This window comes from Photinus pyralis, unplaced genomic scaffold (genome assembly GCF_008802855.1).
Source record: "Photinus pyralis isolate 1611_PpyrPB1 unplaced genomic scaffold, Ppyr1.3 Ppyr1.4_LG6, whole genome shotgun sequence".
In the NCBI taxonomy this organism is placed as follows: domain Eukaryota; kingdom Metazoa; phylum Arthropoda; class Insecta; order Coleoptera; family Lampyridae; genus Photinus; species Photinus pyralis.
Window position 1 is genome coordinate 27315562 of NW_022170663.1, and position 21362 is coordinate 27336923.

At 36.5% G+C, this 21362-nt stretch overlaps 5 protein-coding genes across 7 annotated transcripts; 2 read left to right on the top strand and 3 right to left on the bottom strand.

Annotated features, from left to right (window-relative positions):
- LOC116174254 (putative nuclease HARBI1) lies at window positions 1-2737 on the bottom strand. Its single transcript, XM_031492141.1, has 2 exons — window positions 2258-2737; window positions 1-2197 (listed from the first exon to the last, which is right to left on the bottom strand). The coding sequence occupies exons 1-2, from the start codon at window positions 2467-2469 to the stop codon at window positions 1324-1326; spliced, it is 1086 nt and encodes a 361-aa protein (XP_031348001.1). The 5' UTR covers window positions 2470-2737; the 3' UTR covers window positions 1-1323.
- LOC116174255 (myb/SANT-like DNA-binding domain-containing protein 3) lies at window positions 200-1357 on the top strand. The gene is made up of 5 exons (XM_031492142.1): window positions 200-619; window positions 675-719; window positions 771-851; window positions 908-985; window positions 1039-1357. The coding sequence occupies exons 1-5, from the start codon at window positions 229-231 to the stop codon at window positions 1296-1298; spliced, it is 855 nt and encodes a 284-aa protein (XP_031348002.1). The 5' UTR covers window positions 200-228; the 3' UTR covers window positions 1299-1357.
- Window positions 2738-4978: 2241 nt separating the features above from the next.
- LOC116173616 (isoleucine--tRNA ligase, mitochondrial) lies at window positions 4979-12810 on the bottom strand (the record flags this gene model as incomplete). 3 transcript variants are annotated; one of them, XM_031491238.1, is given in 10 exon segments in its annotated part: window positions 4979-5151; window positions 5227-5463; window positions 5510-5676; window positions 5724-5917; window positions 6046-6352; window positions 6403-6553; window positions 6606-6728; window positions 12168-12316; window positions 12369-12526; window positions 12596-12722. In XM_031491238.1, coding segments are annotated over 8 exon segments (1382 nt in total), but the record flags the coding sequence as incomplete, so codon positions are not given.
- A 14-nt stretch (window positions 12811-12824) lies between these two features.
- LOC116173617 (NAD-dependent protein deacetylase sirtuin-7) lies at window positions 12825-15128 on the top strand. The gene is made up of 2 exons (XM_031491239.1): window positions 12825-13416; window positions 13468-15128. The coding sequence occupies exons 1-2, from the start codon at window positions 12959-12961 to the stop codon at window positions 14918-14920; spliced, it is 1911 nt and encodes a 636-aa protein (XP_031347099.1). The 5' UTR covers window positions 12825-12958; the 3' UTR covers window positions 14921-15128.
- On the bottom strand, window positions 15109-15812 carry LOC116173618 (probable 28S ribosomal protein S6, mitochondrial). Its single transcript, XM_031491240.1, has 3 exons — window positions 15652-15812; window positions 15463-15602; window positions 15109-15415 (listed from the first exon to the last, which is right to left on the bottom strand). Exons 1-3 carry the CDS (start codon window positions 15694-15696, stop codon window positions 15157-15159), a joined length of 444 nt encoding a protein of 147 aa, XP_031347100.1. The 5' UTR covers window positions 15697-15812; the 3' UTR covers window positions 15109-15156.
- Window positions 15813-21362: the final 5550 nt, after the last annotated feature.

Consider the following 21362-nt stretch of genomic DNA (forward strand, 5'->3'; position numbering starts at 1 on the left):
TTAGGGCCGGTTGTACAAGTGTGAAGTTCAGGGATGGTTTAACTAAACTACGCCCAAGTTTTGAGCGTAGTTTTCGTTTAACCTCGTTGTACAAACTGCGTTCAAACTTCGTTTACCAAAACCACAATTTTCTGTTGTTGGCAACGTGCAAACATGCGCATAAAGAATTAATTGGATATTTGTTGTGAATAAACTTAACCTTCAATCAATACTAGTTTATTTATAACGATGTGCTCTAACGAAAAAAAAGTGCGTGCAGCCAATTTTACCGCGAAAGAAGAGGCAATATTAACCAGTTTAGTAAAACAATATGAACATGTCTTAGAGTGCAAAAAAACAGATGCGGTTACGAACCAACAAAAGACCGAAGCCTGGTCAAATGTTGCTCGGGAGTTCAATGTAGTAAACGACAGCCACCGTAGTGAAGCTGTGTTAAAAAAGAAGTTCGAAAATCTAAAGAAAAGGGTGAAAAAGAAACTGTCTGAAAATAAAACGTATTCAATGGGAACTGGGGGTGGTCCTTACAAAGACACCCCATTAAATGACACCGAAGAGGGCATTAAAGATATACTTGGCCCAAGAGCAGAGGGATTTCAATCACAATTTGATGGGGATGCTAGTAAGTAAAAAATGTGTACATTATAAACAATTTACATACATTTTACTACTTCCAGTTGAAATTGAAATACCAGAAACAGACGACCTGCAAGTTAGTAATGGTAAATAAGGACTTCCAAGTGTGTGTGTGGTTCAATATTGTTTCGTTACAGAGATGATAGTAGAGTTTGCTAACGATCACGACTACAGTTCGACCGTAAAACCATCTGCAACAGATGATATCGAAAATAATGGTAGTATACGGTACTGGTCATAAAGTATTAAATCTAAGTTCCTTCTGAATTTGTAGGTGATAAAAACTGGAAAAAGTACACACCTAATATGCTTAAAAGAAAAAAATCAGCTGCGCTTTGTGTAAACACCACTGGTAAAATCACTTTCAGAAATGTACTATAAATACTAATTATTTTAAAATTTTAGATACATCCCAGGGTGTTATTAACAAGAAGATTTCGCAGTGGGCAGAGGCTAAAACAAAACTGGAAGAGAGTAGAATGGAAGGTGTTTTGGAAGAACAAAAAGTAAAATTAAAACATACGGAAGAGGAACATAAGTTAAATTTAGAAATAAAAAAGACAAAATCTGAGTTCGAACTAGAATGTATGAAAGAAGAACACAAATTAAAAATGGAAATTTTGAAGTTACAAAAAGATATGTTATTAAAAAATGTTAAACAATAAGTTTGTTCGTAATATACACTGTACACTATGCTAAGCGATTAAAGTATTCGTGAATAAGGTGATGACGTACAGCATTATTTAGTCCATTGTTGTAATATGGAACATTTTCCACTTCGAAATTTATTTCAGCAGCTGCAATAGCTTCTTGTTCTTCCTCATTTATGTCTGGCAGTGCATCATTAAAGTTCCTAGCTATATTATGTAATACTGCAGTTGCAATTACTATAGCCTCGACCTTTTCTGCGCGTTGTCGAATCCCAAATGACAATATGGGAAATCGGCGTTTCATCACACCAAAGCACCGTTCTATTGGGTTACGTGTGCGTATTTGGGATTCATTGAATAAATTTTCAGTACGAGTGATCGGATTTCTTAGAGGAGTAATTAAATACGGCTTAATAGCATATCCTGCATCTCCAACTAATAAGTACCCTCTAAAGTCTCCATTCTCAAATTGATTTCTTATTTGAGAATGTAAAAATATTGTGCTATCATGAGATGACCCAGGCCATCTGCATACAATATTTTGAATCCTCAGGCTTGCATCACAAACAGCTTGCACATTATAAGAAAAAAAATTTTTCCGATTTCGAAAAATCTCAGCATTGTTACCGGGGGATATAATCTTCACATGGGTACAGTCAATAGCACCAATGCATTTGGGGAAACGACTAATCATGTAAAAGCCTCTACTTCTTTCTCTCATTTCTTCCTCTGTGGTAGGCATTTTGATAAAAATGCGGTGTTGACTGGCAATGGCTCGACAGACTTTTGTAGTAAGTCTGCTTGCAGTAGATTTATCGATGCCAATAAAGTCGCCTGCAACTGACAAAAAGCAGCCAGTTGCTAAATACCTTAGTGCCAATAATACCATACACTCGGCACTTACTGCAAAGTTTCTGTAACGAAATTATACGATGTGGTTGGGTGGTAGCTACACTATAGGGTCGTTTTTATACCTGTTTGTGGGATGTGATATTTCTTCTTGTATTAAATCAATTACAAAACGAACTGAATCTTTGGATAACCTAAATCTATTTAAAAATTCCTTATCATTCCACTTTGTAAAGTGGTTATCTCGGTGCCTATATATCTTTGCTGCTCTTCTGCGTCCAATTATATTAATTACTTCTAGGAAATCTTCATCATCTGTTAGTGCATGCAACTCCATTACAATTTGGAGGGTAACAGCATTGATTATGTTAATCAATGGTAACAGGTATTACATAAAATTATAACCTAACAAAACTAACAAATCGGTGACTATGCGCAAAGAACCAAAACTAAGCTTAAACCAACAAAATCGGCTGCTTAAATAAAACAAAACTTAAGTTGCGTTTAGTTGTTGAGTGAAGTATGTACAACACTCTAAAAAATTGAACTGTGTTTAAACTCAGCTTAATTCTTAAACTCTGCTTAAGCTATACTTGTACAACCGGCCCTCAAACATAGAGATTCCGTTAAATGAGGAAAGAGTTGTCGTTTTAAGAGATTATTCAAGATCTGCTTTTGTTTTTTGAAAAAAATCCACAGTTTACTAGATATTGAGCGAAAAACAGATTTAGTGATTTTTCTTATAATGTTGTAGAATCGTTAATATTAGAAATACGAGTACAAAAATATGTAAAGAACAAAAATCGTACATTTTTTTCCGCTTAATAAGGTACATTAATAATGTTCGAGTTATAACTCAAACTTACATTTTTTTAAATGGCAACCATAGCTGGCTGTGACATTTTTGAAAAGTGCATTTTTTTCTGTTTACAATGATATAACGTTCATTGTACTTGCTTTGATAAATAAACATGATACAGAACTGTTTGTATTATTAAGAGTAGTAAAAACAGAGTGGGAAACATTTTTGTTCTCTTAATTACTCAGTCTATTATAATATTTAATACCACAAATAGAACAACAATGAAAAGAGATTACGAAATATTACATTTAAATTTCTACTTTGAAGTAATTACATGTAAAAAAATTAATTTATCTCCGTAAATGTTCAAAGTGACCATCATTAATATTTACACACAAGCGGCAACTTTTCGCGATAGAATTTACAGCTTTCCGTATTATCCTACCCTCTAAAATGCGAAAGGCATTACCACAGCATCATGTAGTGTTTTATCGCATAAGTTCGCCGATTAATTAAACCCTTTTAGAAAACCGAAAAGGAAAAATATAAAATTGAAAGATTTGGCGATCGCGGTGACCAAAGGGTCAACCCGTTCCTACCTTTCCATGACTTTGGAAATATTGGTTTATGTACTCTCGTACTTGCATTTGGTTGTGCGGCGGGGCCCCGTTGCGGTGAAACCAGGGTAAATTACGTCATCTTTCCAAATCTAACCAATCCTACATATCTTGAAATTCATTTGGTATACGTCTTTCGCTATAAAAACCGTTGCACGTCATTGATTTGTGTATCAATTTCAGACATATGCTGCAACACTGCAACATGTACAAAAAAAAACAAGTAGTGTGCGAAATCTATAGAAAACTTGTCTGAAATTGATTCATAAATCAATGACGTGCACCGCTTTTTATAGCGAAAGACGTATAGCAAATGAAGATAACGTTGGCCTGTCCAATTTTCATCGTAAATTAAAGGTCCATGAATTCGTGATCCAATAATTCCGCACCAAACATTCAATCCAAGTTTTTTTTGGGGTTTTCAACAATCAACAGCAGTATTTTGATTACTTATTGTTTTCCATAGCATAATACGATCTACTTTTAATAGTGTATTGAATGTAATTGTTCATTTAACTTTCATAGTGAATTTTCGAAAATGGCCTTTAAATATGTTAAATGTGCCACAGTTACACTATTACCTATTTCACTAGACGTTGTTTTCCATGGCAAACTCTGTATATTTACCTCTCAATAATATGAAAATTCCTGCAACGCGTTTATTTATTAAAATTTATTTAGCAAGCTTTATATCGTTATAATGAGTGAAATTTGTCCATTTTAAAAATGTCAAAGCCAACTATCATCACGAGCGTTAAAAAAATTAAAGTTTGTATTATAACTCAAAAATTGTAAAATATAGAAGGAAATTAGTATGTTCATAATGTTAAGCATTAAAATGTCTAAAACTTTTATTCGTGTCATTTTGCTGTATTTCTAAAAATAACTATTCTACAACAGTTAAATGAAAAATCTTCGGAAAAATCACTAAATCTGTTTTTCGCTCACATCTAGTAAACTGTGGATTTTTAAAAAAAAAAGCGTAACTTAAATAAGCTCTTAAAACGACTCTTTCCTCATTTAACCGAATCTGTATGTCTTATGGTTTCCGAGATGATCCCAATGCTTAAAATGAAAAAAAAAACTCACCCTGTACATTAATAAGTTTACAAAAAACCATTAAGTGATCCCTCAAATTTACAATGGGGCAGAAAAACAGGGACAGATGTCAATACAGCTTGTTGGGGTTCAAATGATCTTGCTCCTTAATTATAGAGAAATTCCGATTTTCAACTAGCAAAATTTGAAATCAAACTCATGTTTTTAACAGTTTTAAGTTCAATAGTTATAACTTATAAAGCTACAATTTGTTATGAATTTTATGAAGTTATTCATTACATAAAACATGAGTATGTGAGGCAAGTCCCCAGCGTATGACAATATGAAACCGAATGCAGAAACGCTTTTCTAAAAGGTGTAATGCATACCTATTGATAATTGGTTCATCAGACCTAGCATCATAAAACACAGGAATGGGAACGCCCCAACTACGTTGGCGAGATATACACCAGTAGGGTCTCTTCAATATTTGAGTGGTTAGCATTGTCTTGCACATTTCATTGTTAAACTTTGGTAATCCTTGCACTTGCTCTAGCACCTCCTAGAAACGAATCACCAAATTACTTTGAAATCATACATTTTTCATTTTGAGTAACGAATATGAATACATACTTACAATGGCTTTGTGCTTTATTTGATTAGTGTCGATGAACCACTGTTTGCTAGCCCTGATTATAATCGGTTGTTTTGTTCTCCAATCGTACGGATACGAGTGAATGTAATTTCCAGCATGCAATATGTCCTCCTTCAAAATATCGAGAACCACCTTCGTGCCTTCCGTTAATACAAACAGACCCGCCAGCTTTGCCCCAACGGATGAAGTGTAACATCCATTTTCATCAACTAGAGATGACTATACAAATTTGGCATACATGTAGAAATTGTACCCGATAGCTTACAGTGAAAAGTTTATGATCAAGAGCCACTAGAAAATCATCGTGACCATGCGCGGGCGCAGTATGGACTAAACCCGTTCCTTTAGTATCAGTGGCATGATCGCTTGGTAGGAATGGCAACACTTCTCTGTTAAAAGGATGGTAATAGGTTGCGCCCTGGAGAGCTTCACCTGGAATATCAGAGGTGAAACTTACACTGTGCAATACGGCATAAAACCTGGAAAACTGGAGAGAACTTTTAGTTCGGCGTTTAAAATCTTCGACACGTCCTTTATTAAATTACTTGCCACTATTAATGCTTCAGGCTTATCACCCACTTTTACAATGCTATATGACAAGCCGGGATTAAAACAAATTGCTTGATTACAAGGTAATGTCCAGGGAGTTGTAGTCCAAATCAATGCGTAGATGCTACAATGATATAATCAACTGAGCACATTACACTAATCCATTATTTATCATTGCGGTTTAGGTTTACATTCAAATACAGTAAAGTTGCCATGAGTGCTCATCTTCGTATAATAAATGACTCAACTTACCCTTCTTTATCCCTATAAAATGGACAGGTGGCGAGTTTCAACCTTAAAATAACTTCCGTACTGCTATGCTGCGAGTTGTATTCAAGTTCAGCCTCGGCCAAAGCGGTCATGGACGACGGTGACCAATACACCGGCTTCACCTCTCGAAAGACCAAACCTTTCTCGTACAACTCGACAAATTTCTCACTCTGATTCTTAACGTACCCTTTCTCGAATGTTAAATAAGGATTAGCCCAGTCGGCGACCACACCCCACGATTGGAAGGCATCTCTTTGAATGGCGATTGTATTTTTCGCGAAATTTCTAGCTTAAAGTGACATTAAGTTGGAGAGGTGGAAAAGAGGTCGGTTTACCTACCGCTGCTACGAATTTCGAGAGGGGTCAGTTTTTGTAGGTTCGACGCGACAGCTTTCATCTCTATTGGTAAACCGTGGCAGTCCCATCCCGGTCTGTAGTGCACTTTCGTACCTTGAATGATTTTCGAACGCAAAACTGTGTCTTTCAATATCTGAAATATTTCAAATTTGAATGTAAGGCAAGGTGCGTTCATCTGTAATTACTTTGTTAATGCAATGACCCATATGAGGTGTACCATTTGCATAAGGGGGTCCATCGTGCAACACAAATTCTGGGCCCTTGCAGTTCTTTCGTTGCCAGGTGTACAGGTCCTTGAACGCTGATAACTATAATTAAATTAGAGAAATAGAAGCTATAAACTTATACACTGTGTCTAAGATGAAGATGTCTATCATGGTTAAATCAGGGAAAAGCTTAGCAATTAAAGAGTAATTATCATGCTGTACAGACAGAAAATTCCTATTACTTCTGAAGATATGCCAGAAAAACGAAAATTTGCAGAATTTGTTCTTATTTTTTTTCTGATGCTATTTGAACACATACAAAAAAAACACTTTCTCATTACCACTATATGAGCTCTACAAGAGATTTTCGGTAACGTTTCGTTTCATAGAACTAATATTTTTAGCGCATTTTTTTAAGAATTAAAAAAATTTGCTATTGTTCGCGTTTTGTCCGTCCGGACCCACTTCTGCCGTTTCGAACTACTTCTAGGGGAATGGTCCTAGAGTCCTGGAATTTTTTGCAGTAGGTAGGCTATACCTTGAAGGTGTGCCAGACGGCCATCAAATTTCGCTGTCTAAAAGGGCCCCCCCCCCACGAATTATTTCCTGAGATGCTGTTTTTGAAAGTAAAACGTGCATAACTTTTTGTACATACGACAACCAAGTTATACTACAAACTATAACTATCCCGTGCGACTCTTTTTCGAGATCTGTGAGCGACGGGGCGGAGGGGAAGGGGCGGAGTGGAACTAGTTCATAGTACTCTAATGAAAGGTCTCAACGAAAGGAATTCATTTTTTCCAACCATAGCCCTCTTCCTCGACCTCTTATCATGATCGGCTCTATAGGTATAAACCTGAAGAACGGATTGTCGGAAGAGGGTACTCACAAAGGGCGATTGAGAGGTCTGCAAGAAATATATCCATTGGTGATGTCAAAACAAAAACTATTTCGGTTTAAAAAATGCGCTTTATCTGCACAAGAGTTGTGCACAATTTATACTTGTTTATATGTATTTGCCCATAAAAAGTAGGTACATGTATTGAGTAGCCTTTTTGATTGTGAATACAACTATGTATGGCATATAATATGATTCTTGCCTTGTTATCAAATTTTTAACATTTTGGTGTAGCCGACGTTGACAAATGTTCGATTGTTTTGTTCCAAAATACATAGTGTATCCATCACATTTATTAAAATTCTGAGCATCTTTATGGTCCAATCAAAAATTTTAGTTGGATTTTTTTGAGATTTTAAAAACTAATTTTGGATTCGTTATTTTCATGTTGAAAAGCCCACAGATAACAAATTTCGGAGAGATCAGAATTCTTTACACATACCCGCTTAGAAATGCACCAAGTAAAGAGAATTTTGGAAAAACCGTTTACAAGATTAGAAAGAGCGAATCCAAAAAAAATTCGTTTTGTTTTTTAATCAATGATTATGGACATTGTTATCGGAAATCATGATCTAATATATAAAAATCTCCTGTCACGATGTTTGTGATTGCTCTCCTTCGAAACGGCTCGATCGATTTGTATGAATTTTTTGTGTATATTCGCTAGATATGAGAAAATCTAAAAAAAAACATTGATTGATAAGGGGTATTTAGTTTCAATAAGGGGCATCTTTCCCAACACACAACAGACAGAGATATATTTTCCACCGGAAGTAGAACACCGCACATGCGCAATAGCATTTTTAACACGAAACTACCAAGAATTTAAAATGTGTCCAGTGTGACTATGCAACGAGTGATAAATTTAGTTACAAAACACATTTATTAACATCCAAGCACCAAGGATTTAAAGTGTGCCCAGTGCAATTTCGTAACCAGACATACATCCAGCCTTAAAGCATATCTTAACATCTAACACTCGTTAAGCCCTGGACCTGCCAAGGAATTAAAATGTGACCAATGTGATTTTATTCAAATTTAATTTTAAAACACATTTGTGAATACACAAGACCAATACGAATTTCAAATGCGCTGGTGTGAACTATAGCACCGTAAACCCCTTTTATGTTATAAGGCCACACGCCACCCGCCAGTGAAATGCTGGGAATGCCAACCCAACGCGCATGATCGGTATTCTACTGTTGGCTACCTCTCTCACATATGTTGACAGATGTAGTGGCTGTAGGCTATGAAATATGTAACAAAGTGGGATGTCTGCTGTATGTATAACTAAAGAGTAAAGGCCCAGATTTTTTGAACTCTTGTAAGATAACCTCTGTGAGTTTAGCTTCTGTTTGATATAAAGTGTGTAAATTTTAACTTTGAACACCAAAAATTTTCGAATTGAATTTTGAGCTTCTGGGGATCAGCCCTGCCTGGTTGGAAACTAATTTGTGAGTTTTTCCTCGGGTTTTTCATACCCATAAACCCTTTGGGGTCGAGATACGCACCAATGTTATTAAGAAAAGTTATTTGGAATGAAAAACTGGGTAAACGTGAAAAATGTCAAAGTTCTAAGCCTACTTTATTTTTTTGATATTTCTATTTTTTAACTAGATTTTTTAGGAAATCCGAAAAAAAATTATTTAATAACTGTTCAAAATAGGATGTAATGACCGTGTAGCATATTTGATAAGAAGAATTCTTAATAATATGAATGTCTTAATTGAATAACGCAATTCAAAACGCAATACATATTATCAAAAAACATTAAAAAGATGAGAGCTGCTCATAAAGAATTTAAATTTTGCATTGAAAATTGTGCTGAACTAGAAAGTGATTTAATTGAATAACAAACACATTCTATTTTGAAAGGTATTTTGTTATGCAAAAAACGTTTTTTGACACCCTTGATTTTTTGAAAATTTAAATTTAAATTAAAAATTGTCGCAAATTAGTTTCCAACCTCGTTTCCAACCAAGCAGTGCTGATTCCCGGAAGCTCAAAATTCAATTTGAAAATTTTTTTGTGATTTATACGGGGTACGTCATTAGGCAATTAAACTTGACAGAGTGATGTGACAAAAAAAAGTTAAAATATAAAATTGTACGCAAAAATAGTTTTGTTGTACAGTGTGTTCCATAAAGGCGGTATGAGTCACATCATTGCTTTAAATAGAACACCCTATGTCTTATTACAACAATGGATTGTTCTAAAAGTTTGCATACTGTTTGTTAAGAATCGTTATACAGGGTGGTGACTAGTGTAACGCATCATACGGATTCGAGTACGGATTTCAATGTAAAATTCATAACATGCGATCATTGGCTCCCCAAATTATTTTAGAGCAAAAATGTATTAAGGTTTTTTGTAGACAAAATTTGTTTACGCCAATCAACCGTATTAGTTTTCAATTTTTTTCATATAGACGGAAAATTGGAAAAATAAAACCCGCATCTTTTTCAATAATCTGCGATGCCATGGAATTTTCTAAAACAAAAAGATATCCAGTTATCAATTAGCAGCAGTTCGAAATGGATTTTATGATCGACTTGGTTACTGTCTTGCAGTTAATGGTACCTTATTCGAACATTTATTGTAAATTGTTATATTAGGAAACCGTTTTTAGTAATTTGGTCTTTCTATTATGTTGAATTGGCTGTTCTAAATATAATACTTTTTGATAGAATTTGATTTGTTTTATAGTATTCCATGGCATGACGGATATTGAAGTAGTTTTTGTATTATAAAATTCCATGGCATCACAGAATATTGAAAAAGATGCGAGTTTTATTTTTCCAATTTTCCGTCTTTATTATGCAAAAAATTGAAAACTAATACGGTTGATTCACGTAAAAAAAATTTTTCTACAAAAAACCTTAATACATTTTTGCTCTAAAATAATTTGGGGAGCCAATAATCGCATGTTATGAATTTTACATTGAAATTCCTACGATGCGTGACGTAAGTCACCACCCTGTATACATTACAAACACTACCCATTATCAGGGGCGGACCGGTGCTTCAGGGGGCCCTGGGCTAATATTTGTAGGGAGCCCTCTACTTAATGAATTTCGGGTTATCGAAAAACATCTTAATTTCTATTTCTATTATTTCTTCAGAAAATTATTATTAAAATTACAGGTCTAAGGCAAACGCACTAAGTATAAATACAATGAAAAATATTGAAATAAAGTAGGGTTCAAATTTCAAAAAGCATAGATTACACAGAAACAGTGAAGCTTGATCTGTACACATTGGCAGGCGAAAAACTACTGATCTATTTTTAGAACTAGACCTGTGAGGATCAGAGTGACTTTCAACACGTTACCCGGTGCCTTGGGCTGAGTAGCATAGAATATTGCCTGCACGGCGCTTACATGAAAATAGAATATTAAGAGTTTTCAAGTGTTTTAGAGGAATCTTTGAAAGAAATTTCCCTCGAAATTTCCCTTATGTGATGGTTTTGTCCGTCCGTCTGTACCTCGTCTAACTCGAAAAGAAACAGCGCAAATCTTCTTCAATCAACTCCTACGAGTTCAAGGATCCGTGCCTTTGATTATGAGACGCTTTAAAAGTTGCGTTTCCGAATGCGAGTTAAGTATCAAAAAATTGTTGCACTTGTTACACTTGTCGATGGGGAGAGAAGGGGAACATTCTACGAATTTATGGGATCACACATGTACCTGTTACATTTACACCGACCATTGCGCGCCAAAGGGACACTCGTGCTTTATAGAGTTTGAAAATCTAAGATAGTTTAGCATCTTATTGGACTTATTGTTTTTATTAATCCCTATTGTAGTGGTCGGCATGGGGCCCTCGCGTGACGCGGGGCTTAAAGCCCCTGCCTAAATCCGCCCCTGCCCATTATTAAAAAATTTAATAGTTTTTCAAAAAATCAGTCTTTGCACATGTCAACAAAAAATGCAATATGCTTTCTTATTAAGTATGTCCAATTCTCAGTGTAATATTAATCGAGTTTCTTACACTCTTTCCTAATTTCTCCCTTAAAATTAACTGAAATGTTCACATTGAAATTAGAAAAACCCTAGGAAAAAACATTTGCTTTTGCGGTATACTGTTAATATCAGAAAGATTCAAATGTAAATAATTCGTACTGAATAGACAATAGAGTATGGTTAAAATTGATCAAAAACCGAGTCAAAAACCAAATCTATCCAAATGTTGTTGAAAATAAATGTATGTAGATACCCATTTTTGGAAAACTCGTATTATGTCAAACAGAATGGTTGAAATTCGTAGCTCACCAATGGGATCTCCATAACGATGAGAGATATAGTGTAGGTTAAATTGAAGGCAAAATTTATACACCACGATTAAGTAGGTGATATATACCTAAGCTCCTTTCACTTCTTTGTAGAGTGTGTTATCATGCCAAGGAACTTTAAGAGGGGTACTCCCCCCTTGGGAACGCCCCGGGGTGAGGCATGTTACAGGTCAAGGCCCAAAGTGTCTGGGGGAATAAACTTGCACCCAGGAATGCTACATTCCAAGGGAGCGACACTAAAACTATAGAGTAGAGTAGCGATACAAGAACCTAATGGCAGACCATCTCTGAGAATAATAATAGCTTTAGACCTCGCTTTAGACTTGAATAAAGAAAAAACCGAACTCACTACCAAGTTGGAAAATTGCTGTAGTAATTGCATTCTTCATCTCCACTGCAGGGGTTAGTATGGGGTGTAAAAGGTGCACCTCCTAACATTATAAACAATTGAGCAACACACCCCACAATAAAAACAGACGTACAATGTGCGAACAACAGGTGCTAGAAAAGAGAAGTATGTAAAATTATGTGGCTCCTGTCAACCTTTGGTTACCAATGGGATTCAAAAGGGCTGTATCATACATCCCCTCTTCTAAAGACTAGTATTCTACCATTGCACAATATAAATGTCGAGATAAATGTGCAAAAAACAGTGCAATCTTAATTTCAGTACAGTCAAACTTATCTAATGTTAATAGTATTCCCAAATACCTGCAATATAATGATAATACCTATACTAATCACCTTTATAAACTCAGTTTTTGTTATAAATAAACTCACATTGTTTATCCGTTTATCCCTTTCGACAACCTTATTTTTATCTAATCGTAGTGGGAATTTCGTTTGTGGCAATAAGATGGTTTTTGTATATTTCCCTTTCTGTACACTTTTCGCTGTTGAATAAGTTCTCGCGTATTTTTGGAAAAAGTTGTTTAACATTTTTAAACAAAACTGTGAGGTTACGAAATGGTAAAACAGTGAGGTCAACAGCTGTTAAATCCCCTAACTTTCAAAGGAAAACTCCCTAGTTTTATTATTTATGGATGTTGATTTACATGTAGGGATGTGATTATAGATTGAGATTATTTATAATTTAGGATATAACTCGCTGCCTTGGAGCAGTTTGGTTTGTGCTGACTGAAGATGGAAGTGACTCTTGAAAATTCGATGGAGGAGTCATGCGGCGATATCGACGTGGAACCTGCAAGTACAAGATTTCCTCGAAGACAGACCACAAAGCTAAAGAAATTCTGCGCTAAAGAGGAAAGGAATGCCTCAATTAAAAGGGTGTCGCTTATCTTGCAAAAGTCAGAAAATTTGCGAACGACCGAGGAGGCACAAATGTTGAGTCAGTGTTCCGAAGCCGTAGAGGAGGTACAGCTCAGGTGGAAGAAACGCAACGAAGCTAAACGTCGGCTGGAGGAATTCGAAGAGCCCCAACAAACGCTCCAAGAAAAGTGTCAAATATTAGCTCAGGCCATTGCACAATCGCAACATTTAGTTGTTTACACCGGTGCCGGTATTAGTACCGCGGCTAGGATTCCAGATTATAGGGGGCCTAACGGGATTTGGACACGGCTACAGCAAGGCAAAGAGATTGGGTAGGATAGAAGCATAGTTTTGTTACGAAATCTAACCTCTTTCTCTTTTAGGAATCACGATTTAAGCTTAGCAGAGCCGACCTTCACCCACATGGCTTTATCAAAATTGTACCACAGCAACATTTTAAAGTATGTCGTCTCACAGAATTGTGACGGCTTACATCTTCGCTCAGGTCTTCCCCGTAACGCGTTATCCGAACTGCACGGCAATATGTACGTTGAAGTATGTAAATCGTGTAAACCGGCCAAGGAGTACTGGCGGATGTTCGACGTGACCGAGAATACAGCGCGGTACGCTCACAAGACTATGCGCCGGTGTTACGTGTGTAACGAGCCTCTTGTCGATACAATCGTGCACTTTGGCGAAAGGGGCATTCTGCAGTGGCCTTTAAATTGGTCCGGTGCATCGAAGAACGCCCAAAAGGCCACCACGATCTTATGCTTAGGGTCCAGTCTAAAAGTCTTAAAGCGTTATCCGTGGCTGTGGCAGATGGATAAACCGGCTAAAAAACGTCCAAACTTATACATCGTTAACTTACAGTGGACACCGAAAGACGACTGTGCCAATGTTAAAATCCACGGGAAATGCGACGAGGTTATGAAGATCGTTATGAATTCCTTGGGTATGTCGGTGCCGGACTACGATCGATTTAAAGATCCTATTTTTTATCACGCCACGCCTCTCTACGACGAGGAGTTGCATACAACAAACCAGCCTGCCTTGAAATCTGCCGACGAGGACATGGGCTCCGTACAATCAGCTAACTGTGATAACGCATGCAATATTCGCAGAAATTTAGTTGAAAATGTGCCAGTGAAGTTTAATCAAAAACCGTTAAAAGAACAACATTTTAATAAGTGCAGCTTTTCCATAGATAGTATTTTGGAACGTGATTCAATTGAAACTGAGAACATTAAAGGCATCTACAATGACGTAGATATGTCGTCGCATTTTGGCCTCTTGTTTCCCCAAAATTATCACGCCTTGGTCGCCTACTACCGTTTCACCGAGGCGATTATTTTACAAAATCCCTTACTGAGCTATCAGGACATGTTTTACTACCCTTACCAAACCAGTTTCTTATATTCCGGTCTTCACAGCATTATCAACAACCCATTCCCTTTATCCACCGCCAACTTAAACATCAAATCAGAACCAAACGACACCAGGGTATTTGACTGCAAACACTCAAAGAACGGAGATAGCTTCAAGAAGCCGGCACCGGAACTGTTTGCGTGCCACTTCTGTAATACTGAATTCAAGACGGTGTCGTGTTTGTTCTACGTGAAATCCAATACCCTCAAGCAGGAGACGTTCAAGAAAACCCCATGTTTTTGTTGCGACTATTCCACGGACGAAGATGACGATTCAGTTAAGAAGGAGAAAAGTTCAGATACAGAGAGAGATGAGGGTGAAGTGGACAAAGATCAGACGAAAATTAAAATTCAAGCGGGTTGGTTCGGTAAAGGTTACCGAAAAATAAAAAGGCCCAGAAAAAGATAATGATAGTATTAAAACCAGTATTAAGCTCGGAAATTTTCGGAATGCAATTTATTTTTCTTAAAAAAATCGTCGCATTTCGAAAGTTGAACTTTTAGTATTATTTATCACATCACATTCACTTCATTTTATTTATTTTTTAAAATCATTGTAATTGACATGTAAAATGTGCTCGGTTCTGTTGAAAAGAATAAAGTACGTAATAATTTTATTGACTATCTACAAACATTGACTACAAATTACTTCTGGAACGGGTAATAATCCAAACCTGTATTGTAATTAAACTTAGGCTTATCTAATTTACGAGCTTGTGCAATAAGTTCTTGAACACTTTTACGATAGGGTGCGGGTTGGAGTTCTTCATGCAATGTACATTCTTTAAATTCTGGACTATTCTGTTTAAAGATCTTCCTTCTGATTATATCAACGTCGCGTTCAAATTCGTCCAATAAGTCCTTAATTGCAATCGGAGGGACATTAAATGTGAATACATAGTAGCTGCAAAACTTACAATGTAAATAAATACCGCATCATATTACAATTACCTGGCCTGTTTGTAAACTACGCCATGGGCGCTAATTTTAAAAGGTATGTCTCTTGTTCCTAAATTTTCCAGTTTTCGAATGATGCCCCCACGACTGAAAAGAGTTTCGGCTGTTCGCTTCAATGTAGTCACTAATTCAGGCTAAAACAGTTTGTTAATGACACGCTAGCAGGTCTACTTTTTTAATTACTTTTGGCATAACTCGATATAAAAGCATTAATTCGTGCGTTATCATTTTTCAAATAAATAGAACTTGTAGCAAAAAACTTAGGTTAAGTTACGAAATCAGAGGTACTCAACTCAACCGTGAGGTGGCGCTTGGTTATGCTACGTTTACACGCGCGGCAGCAGCCGGCATTTGGCAAGCTGCTCGGCGAATCCTCACGTACAAAGCACGCTGTTCACACCAGGGTCTCGGACCGGACCGAAAAAGAACCGAAAACCGGACCGAAACCGGTATTTTTTTCTGGACCGAAAACCGAACCGAAACCGTTATTCCTTCAGAAATGGAAACGTATTGAGAACCGGAACCCATATTACTTTTTTCGGTTCTTTTCGGTTTTTTTACAGTTCTTAACAGATGATTGAAAGTTGAAGGACGCACCGGCAACCACGTCCTGAAAACTGATAAAATATTACCCTATGATTGCCATCGATGGATTATAAATTTTTAATAAGGTGTCGAAATTGAAGGCATTACAGATGGCGGTGGCGCCAATTTAGCCACTACTTAAAAAAAAATAAAAAAGGAGGGGCAAGGTTTTAGAAAATAAAACCACAGCTTACTTACTATCAAAACTTTCTGTTTTTTAGTAATAAATTAAGTGTAAACACATATTTCCCTCTTCCTCCTTTATTCCCCTTGTCGTTATAAATTAGCTACTCTGACGATACGTCACGTTTTGATATTCATGACTTTTCTTCACACCTATTAATTAACAAATCACGTTGTTATAATGAATTTTTTTAATGCCATACTTTCTGAAAAACTAGAACCGAAAATAACCGTTATGGACCGAAGAAAACGCGCAGAACCGAACCGTTATTTCTTTTTAGAACCGAAAACGGACCGGAACCGTTATAGATATTTTCGCTTAAATATAAACAGCTGAACCGGAACCGATATTTCATTTGGGTCCGGATCCCTGGTTCACACGCATCTGAGCACAAGTCAGAACAAGCTCACAATCAAACATGGCGGACGTAGATGTTATTGCAGCTGTTGCGTTCGGTTTGACATACTTTTATTGGAAAAATCAACGACGAATTGAAAAGAGAAGAAAAGCTCGGAGAAGGTGGTGGATGATAAAAATTCATAGAAATCGCACCAGGTACTCAAGATGCAAAGTGCTACCATTGAATTTATAGATAGTTATAAATTCAATGGTGCTACTGACGCGAGACGACGGGGACCAAGCCCGTCAACGCATGTAAATAAGTACACGAACGCAAATAGATTCACCCTTTGAACCGTGTCGAAAAACCGACACTAGTCCGGATCGGTGATATATATATGGTGACAAGCACAGGCAAGCAGAGGCGAGCAACCCATTTACAAGAAGCTTGTGCTCGTGATTGTGCCCGTTGAATGTCGCTTTGAACGGAAGCGTGTAAACGTAGCATTAGAATGAATTTCGGCGATGGCAGATTGACATACTAAAAAATTCTGTACTCCAAATCTAAAAATCCACACAATAACTCTTTGATCATAAATCCATTATTACTTTGCCTACAATTTAGTGTTTCCCCATCTGTACACTTGCAAATTTCATGACCAAAGCATAAGCATTGAATTTATAAATTCAATGGCCAAAGCCATAGAGTAAAATTTAAACCGCAACATTGTATATGTTAGAATCAAACACCACTGTGGCTTGAAGCTAAAAGGGCCAATGTCAAAATCTTCACATTTGAGAAAATTGCAGTTGAAGTTTTTGTCTAAAATACTTTTAACTACAGCTTAAGTTGTGTCCAAGCTTCACTTACCAACTTTGGCTCAGCATTTAATATGCTTCAGCAGAATATGATAGTGTTTTTAGTTTTTTGAAAAATTCAAGCATTTTGAAAAAAAAATGACTTTGGCCCTTGTTGCACAAAATTTATGATTTTTTATGATTTTTTTGTCACATTGGCCGTCATAACAAGAAGAAATTTTGCTTGTCGTTGGATTCATATTCATTACCTTTAATCAAAACACAAACACTTTAAAATTGGAATCACACATACAACTAAACTAGTCAAAGTGATTAATACAATGACGGCCGATGTCGCTGGTGTCACTAGAATACTAAAGTCACTAAAAGTGACTTTATAGAATACATTTGTATCAGTTGGAGCTAGAAGGGCCAATGTAGACATTGGCCTACATTGGCCTGCTGTATATTTCACAAAATAATAACATCAGTTGTCACTAAAACGGCCAAAGTAAACTTTGGCCCCTTTAGCAGAAGTTGATTGAATGAATTCATAATGACATTGGCTACTAATACATTCTATTTACCGGCTATTGGTTGAATTTGATATTGGCCGTTTTAGCATATGCAAGAGTGACAGACAACAAACGTAATGCAGGGGTTTATTCAAAACAGCAAAATATTGACTATTGGCCCTTTTAGCTTCAAGCCACAGATTCGACCACTGATCAAAAGATACCTTGGTAGGTGTTTTAATCGATACATCGAATTTTTTAATCATTTAATGACCGAATTAATTCCAAATAACAAAATATCGACTCAAACCGTTAATCTTTTGTTTTTGCGACATTGTCAACCAACACATGCGAAATTATGCTTACTAGTAGGCTTGGGACACTTCGCGACCCGAAGGACCAACATTCAAATGAGTATAACTTTTGTTTGAAAAGTTATTTTAAAAAACTGTTTTGTTCCTTAACTCGTTTAGTATGTACACAACAAATTTCGTGGAATTATCTCTATTTTCGTTGTCCCGCCAAGAATTGCAGTGGAACTTTTTTTTTTCGAATTTTCAAAAACTAATTTCAGATTCGTGATTTTCATGTTAAAAAAACCCCAGATACCAAATTTCGTCGAAATCAGAATTTTTTTTTGCACCCTAGTTTAGGGGTGCGCCCTTTAGGGGTGCGCCCTTTAGGGGTAGGAATTTTGAAAAAAAAATTGCAAAATCGGAAAGAGCATACCCAAAAACCTATTCAAAGACATGCCACCCGACTTTGTAACTCTTATGGTTGCTGAGAAAAAAATTAAAGAAGAAATGCAGATTTCAACACTCTTTGGGGGGTGGCTCCCAAACGAAACACGTTGGACCGTCGGTTTATTTGGAAAAAGTGCTTGTTTTGATGCCCTCTACAACCCGATTTTTTTTTTTCGAACGGTCGTGTAACACCCTGTATATGGTTTTGCCAGTACGTGATTTCTCGCGGCGTAACAGTTTAAACTTTTAATGCATTGATAAATATAACTCTCGCCAGGAAAGATTACCGGTCACAGCACACCTTTTGTGTCGATCTACAATCTATGTTTTTCTTAAGATGCGAGCGACTTCCGTTCCGGAATAGGATCGTGCCGATGTTAAACGAAAAGTCTTTTTGTTCAACATTGACACGATACTATGCCGGAAGTCGCTCAAATCTTTAGAAAAATATACGTACACCGGGATCAAGTGCCCTGTGACCTGGCGAGAGGTTTACTCTCTGTCGACGAAACAATGACGTCATAAATACAGCGTTTTAAACGTTTTTGAGTGATCTTTTGGTTTGAAGTAGCAATTTCAACCGATCGTTTCAATCGGACAAAAATGAATATTTGAAACAGTTGTAGTTGTAGTTTCCAAATAAAAAAGAGACCTCTAGTGGCAATAAAAGGAACTTAAAAGTGTGATTAAAATTTCGAAAGTCGCATAGATGTCAAGATCTATGAAATCTGCACCAAAATGGCGGTTGCGCATACCTATCCTTACAGAGCCTTACCTGGATTGGTAAATGGTAGAAATAAACCAAGGTGCGATGGAAACAACACTGGCAATAATATTGTAAAATTTGTAACCATAGTAAAATCTACCAATTCGGTTAATTCAATCACCTCAATCCTTGAATATAAATTATATTCAAAGCCTCAATTATAAATTTGGAAAAAAACATGGCTGACATGGAGCATAGATTTATTATTCAATGATATTATGCACTGTAATTTTTCTTGGAGGTAGAGACATTTACGATTTACAATTTAAGGTATTGAAACGATCTCGGATCTAAGCCGGATTTATAGTTCCGTAGCCGTAAGAACGTAAGAACGGAACCGTAAAATCTTACGCATACGATACCGTAGTGGCAAGTGATAAGCTTGTGCATTAGCGCGTAACGAATTCTGTCATTGTATGTCCTCTGTCGGTAAGAGTAGCGCGCATTTCAAAATTGAAATTGTCTTTTAATTTTGTTTGAAATGGACGAACTACTTCTTTTCGCTTCAACAATTCTGTATGTTAATGTATTTATGTCAATCTCTATATATAAAAATGAACCCATGTTTCTTCTGGTCACGCAATAACTTTAGAACGACTTTACCGATTTCATTCATCTTTTTTTTAAAAGTTTTCTAATACTGTGTAGAAGGTTCTTACGGCAAGAAAAACTAAGAAAATTGGAAAATTGGAGAAAACTTATCGACTATTTAAACATCGCGCGTTTGACGGTGCGACTGCAATTGTTTTACCAGCTACATCGATCGGCAATGGATCGGCATATATCCGTCAACAAATTAATTTATTTATATCATAGTGTGCTGTCAATTCGATCGGTTAGTTTTCTAACTCAATGGATCGGATAGTTTATCCAGATTTCAGTACGAGTTTTTTGAGAAGTTTCGAGGTTATTTCACCGCAATCACGCATTTTATATTAAAAGTTTGATATACCTAATATCCATTTTTGGTAAGTGTAAAGTAATGTTGATAGACTAAACACGTGGTATACATAGTTATACAGAAACACTAGGGAGTCAATTTCTATTTTCAGTTGAATTTTAATTTTTTCAAGATGCTACTAATTAGACGTACCAACATTTACAGTAATTCGTTGCTATTAGACCAAAGAACTTTGTGTGTCCACATTGGAAGGCTACTGAAGCCCCGTATTATGTTGCGCCAGTGGGCAAGCGAAATTGACGCCATTGGTACCGCCACCAGAGCCACTATATTCTTTGGTTTCCGGAAATGGGACAGATTCTATACATTTTTTTACTCATATCCAGAAATACAATCATTGCTTTCAAATTACGGGATTTGGCGCAGCAAAAAAAAAGGTACGTTGCTAGCTCTGAATCGCCAAAAGCAACTAGAAGTGAGTGCGTTTATTTTTTATTATTTTTGGGAGAGATGGGGAGATTTTGGGGCAAGTGTGCCAAAATCTCTTTTCCGGCTAAACGGTTGAACCGATTTAAACCAAATGTGTACCAAACACATACTCTTAGACATAAAAGGGTAGAATCGCGCATGCTCAGGTGGGGCGGGTGGTACCTGTGCTAGCCACAGCAAATTTTTTTAAATAATTTTTTGTAATTATTTATTCCAGTCCGAATTGAATAGGTATTCATAGCTAAAAAAAAGGAAAGAGTCCGTCGGGTCAGCTAGTAATTAAATAAACAACACGAACGTCAGGCTAAACTCAACTGTTTGAATTATCCGAGTACTGCCGAAGACAAACGAGTTAGCACGATTTACCGTAAGAAATAAGATTTGGGCATTTCCTTACGTACCGTAACCGTTATAACGCGCAACAAGTACGGTTTAATTCCAAACGTTACGGTGGTACGGCGTTGCGGATACGGAACTATAATTTATAAATTCAGTTTTATTCTTGCCATATAACCACTGAACTATAAAAAATACATTATTTCTGTGCATTTACGACACTTTTATAACCTTGGAC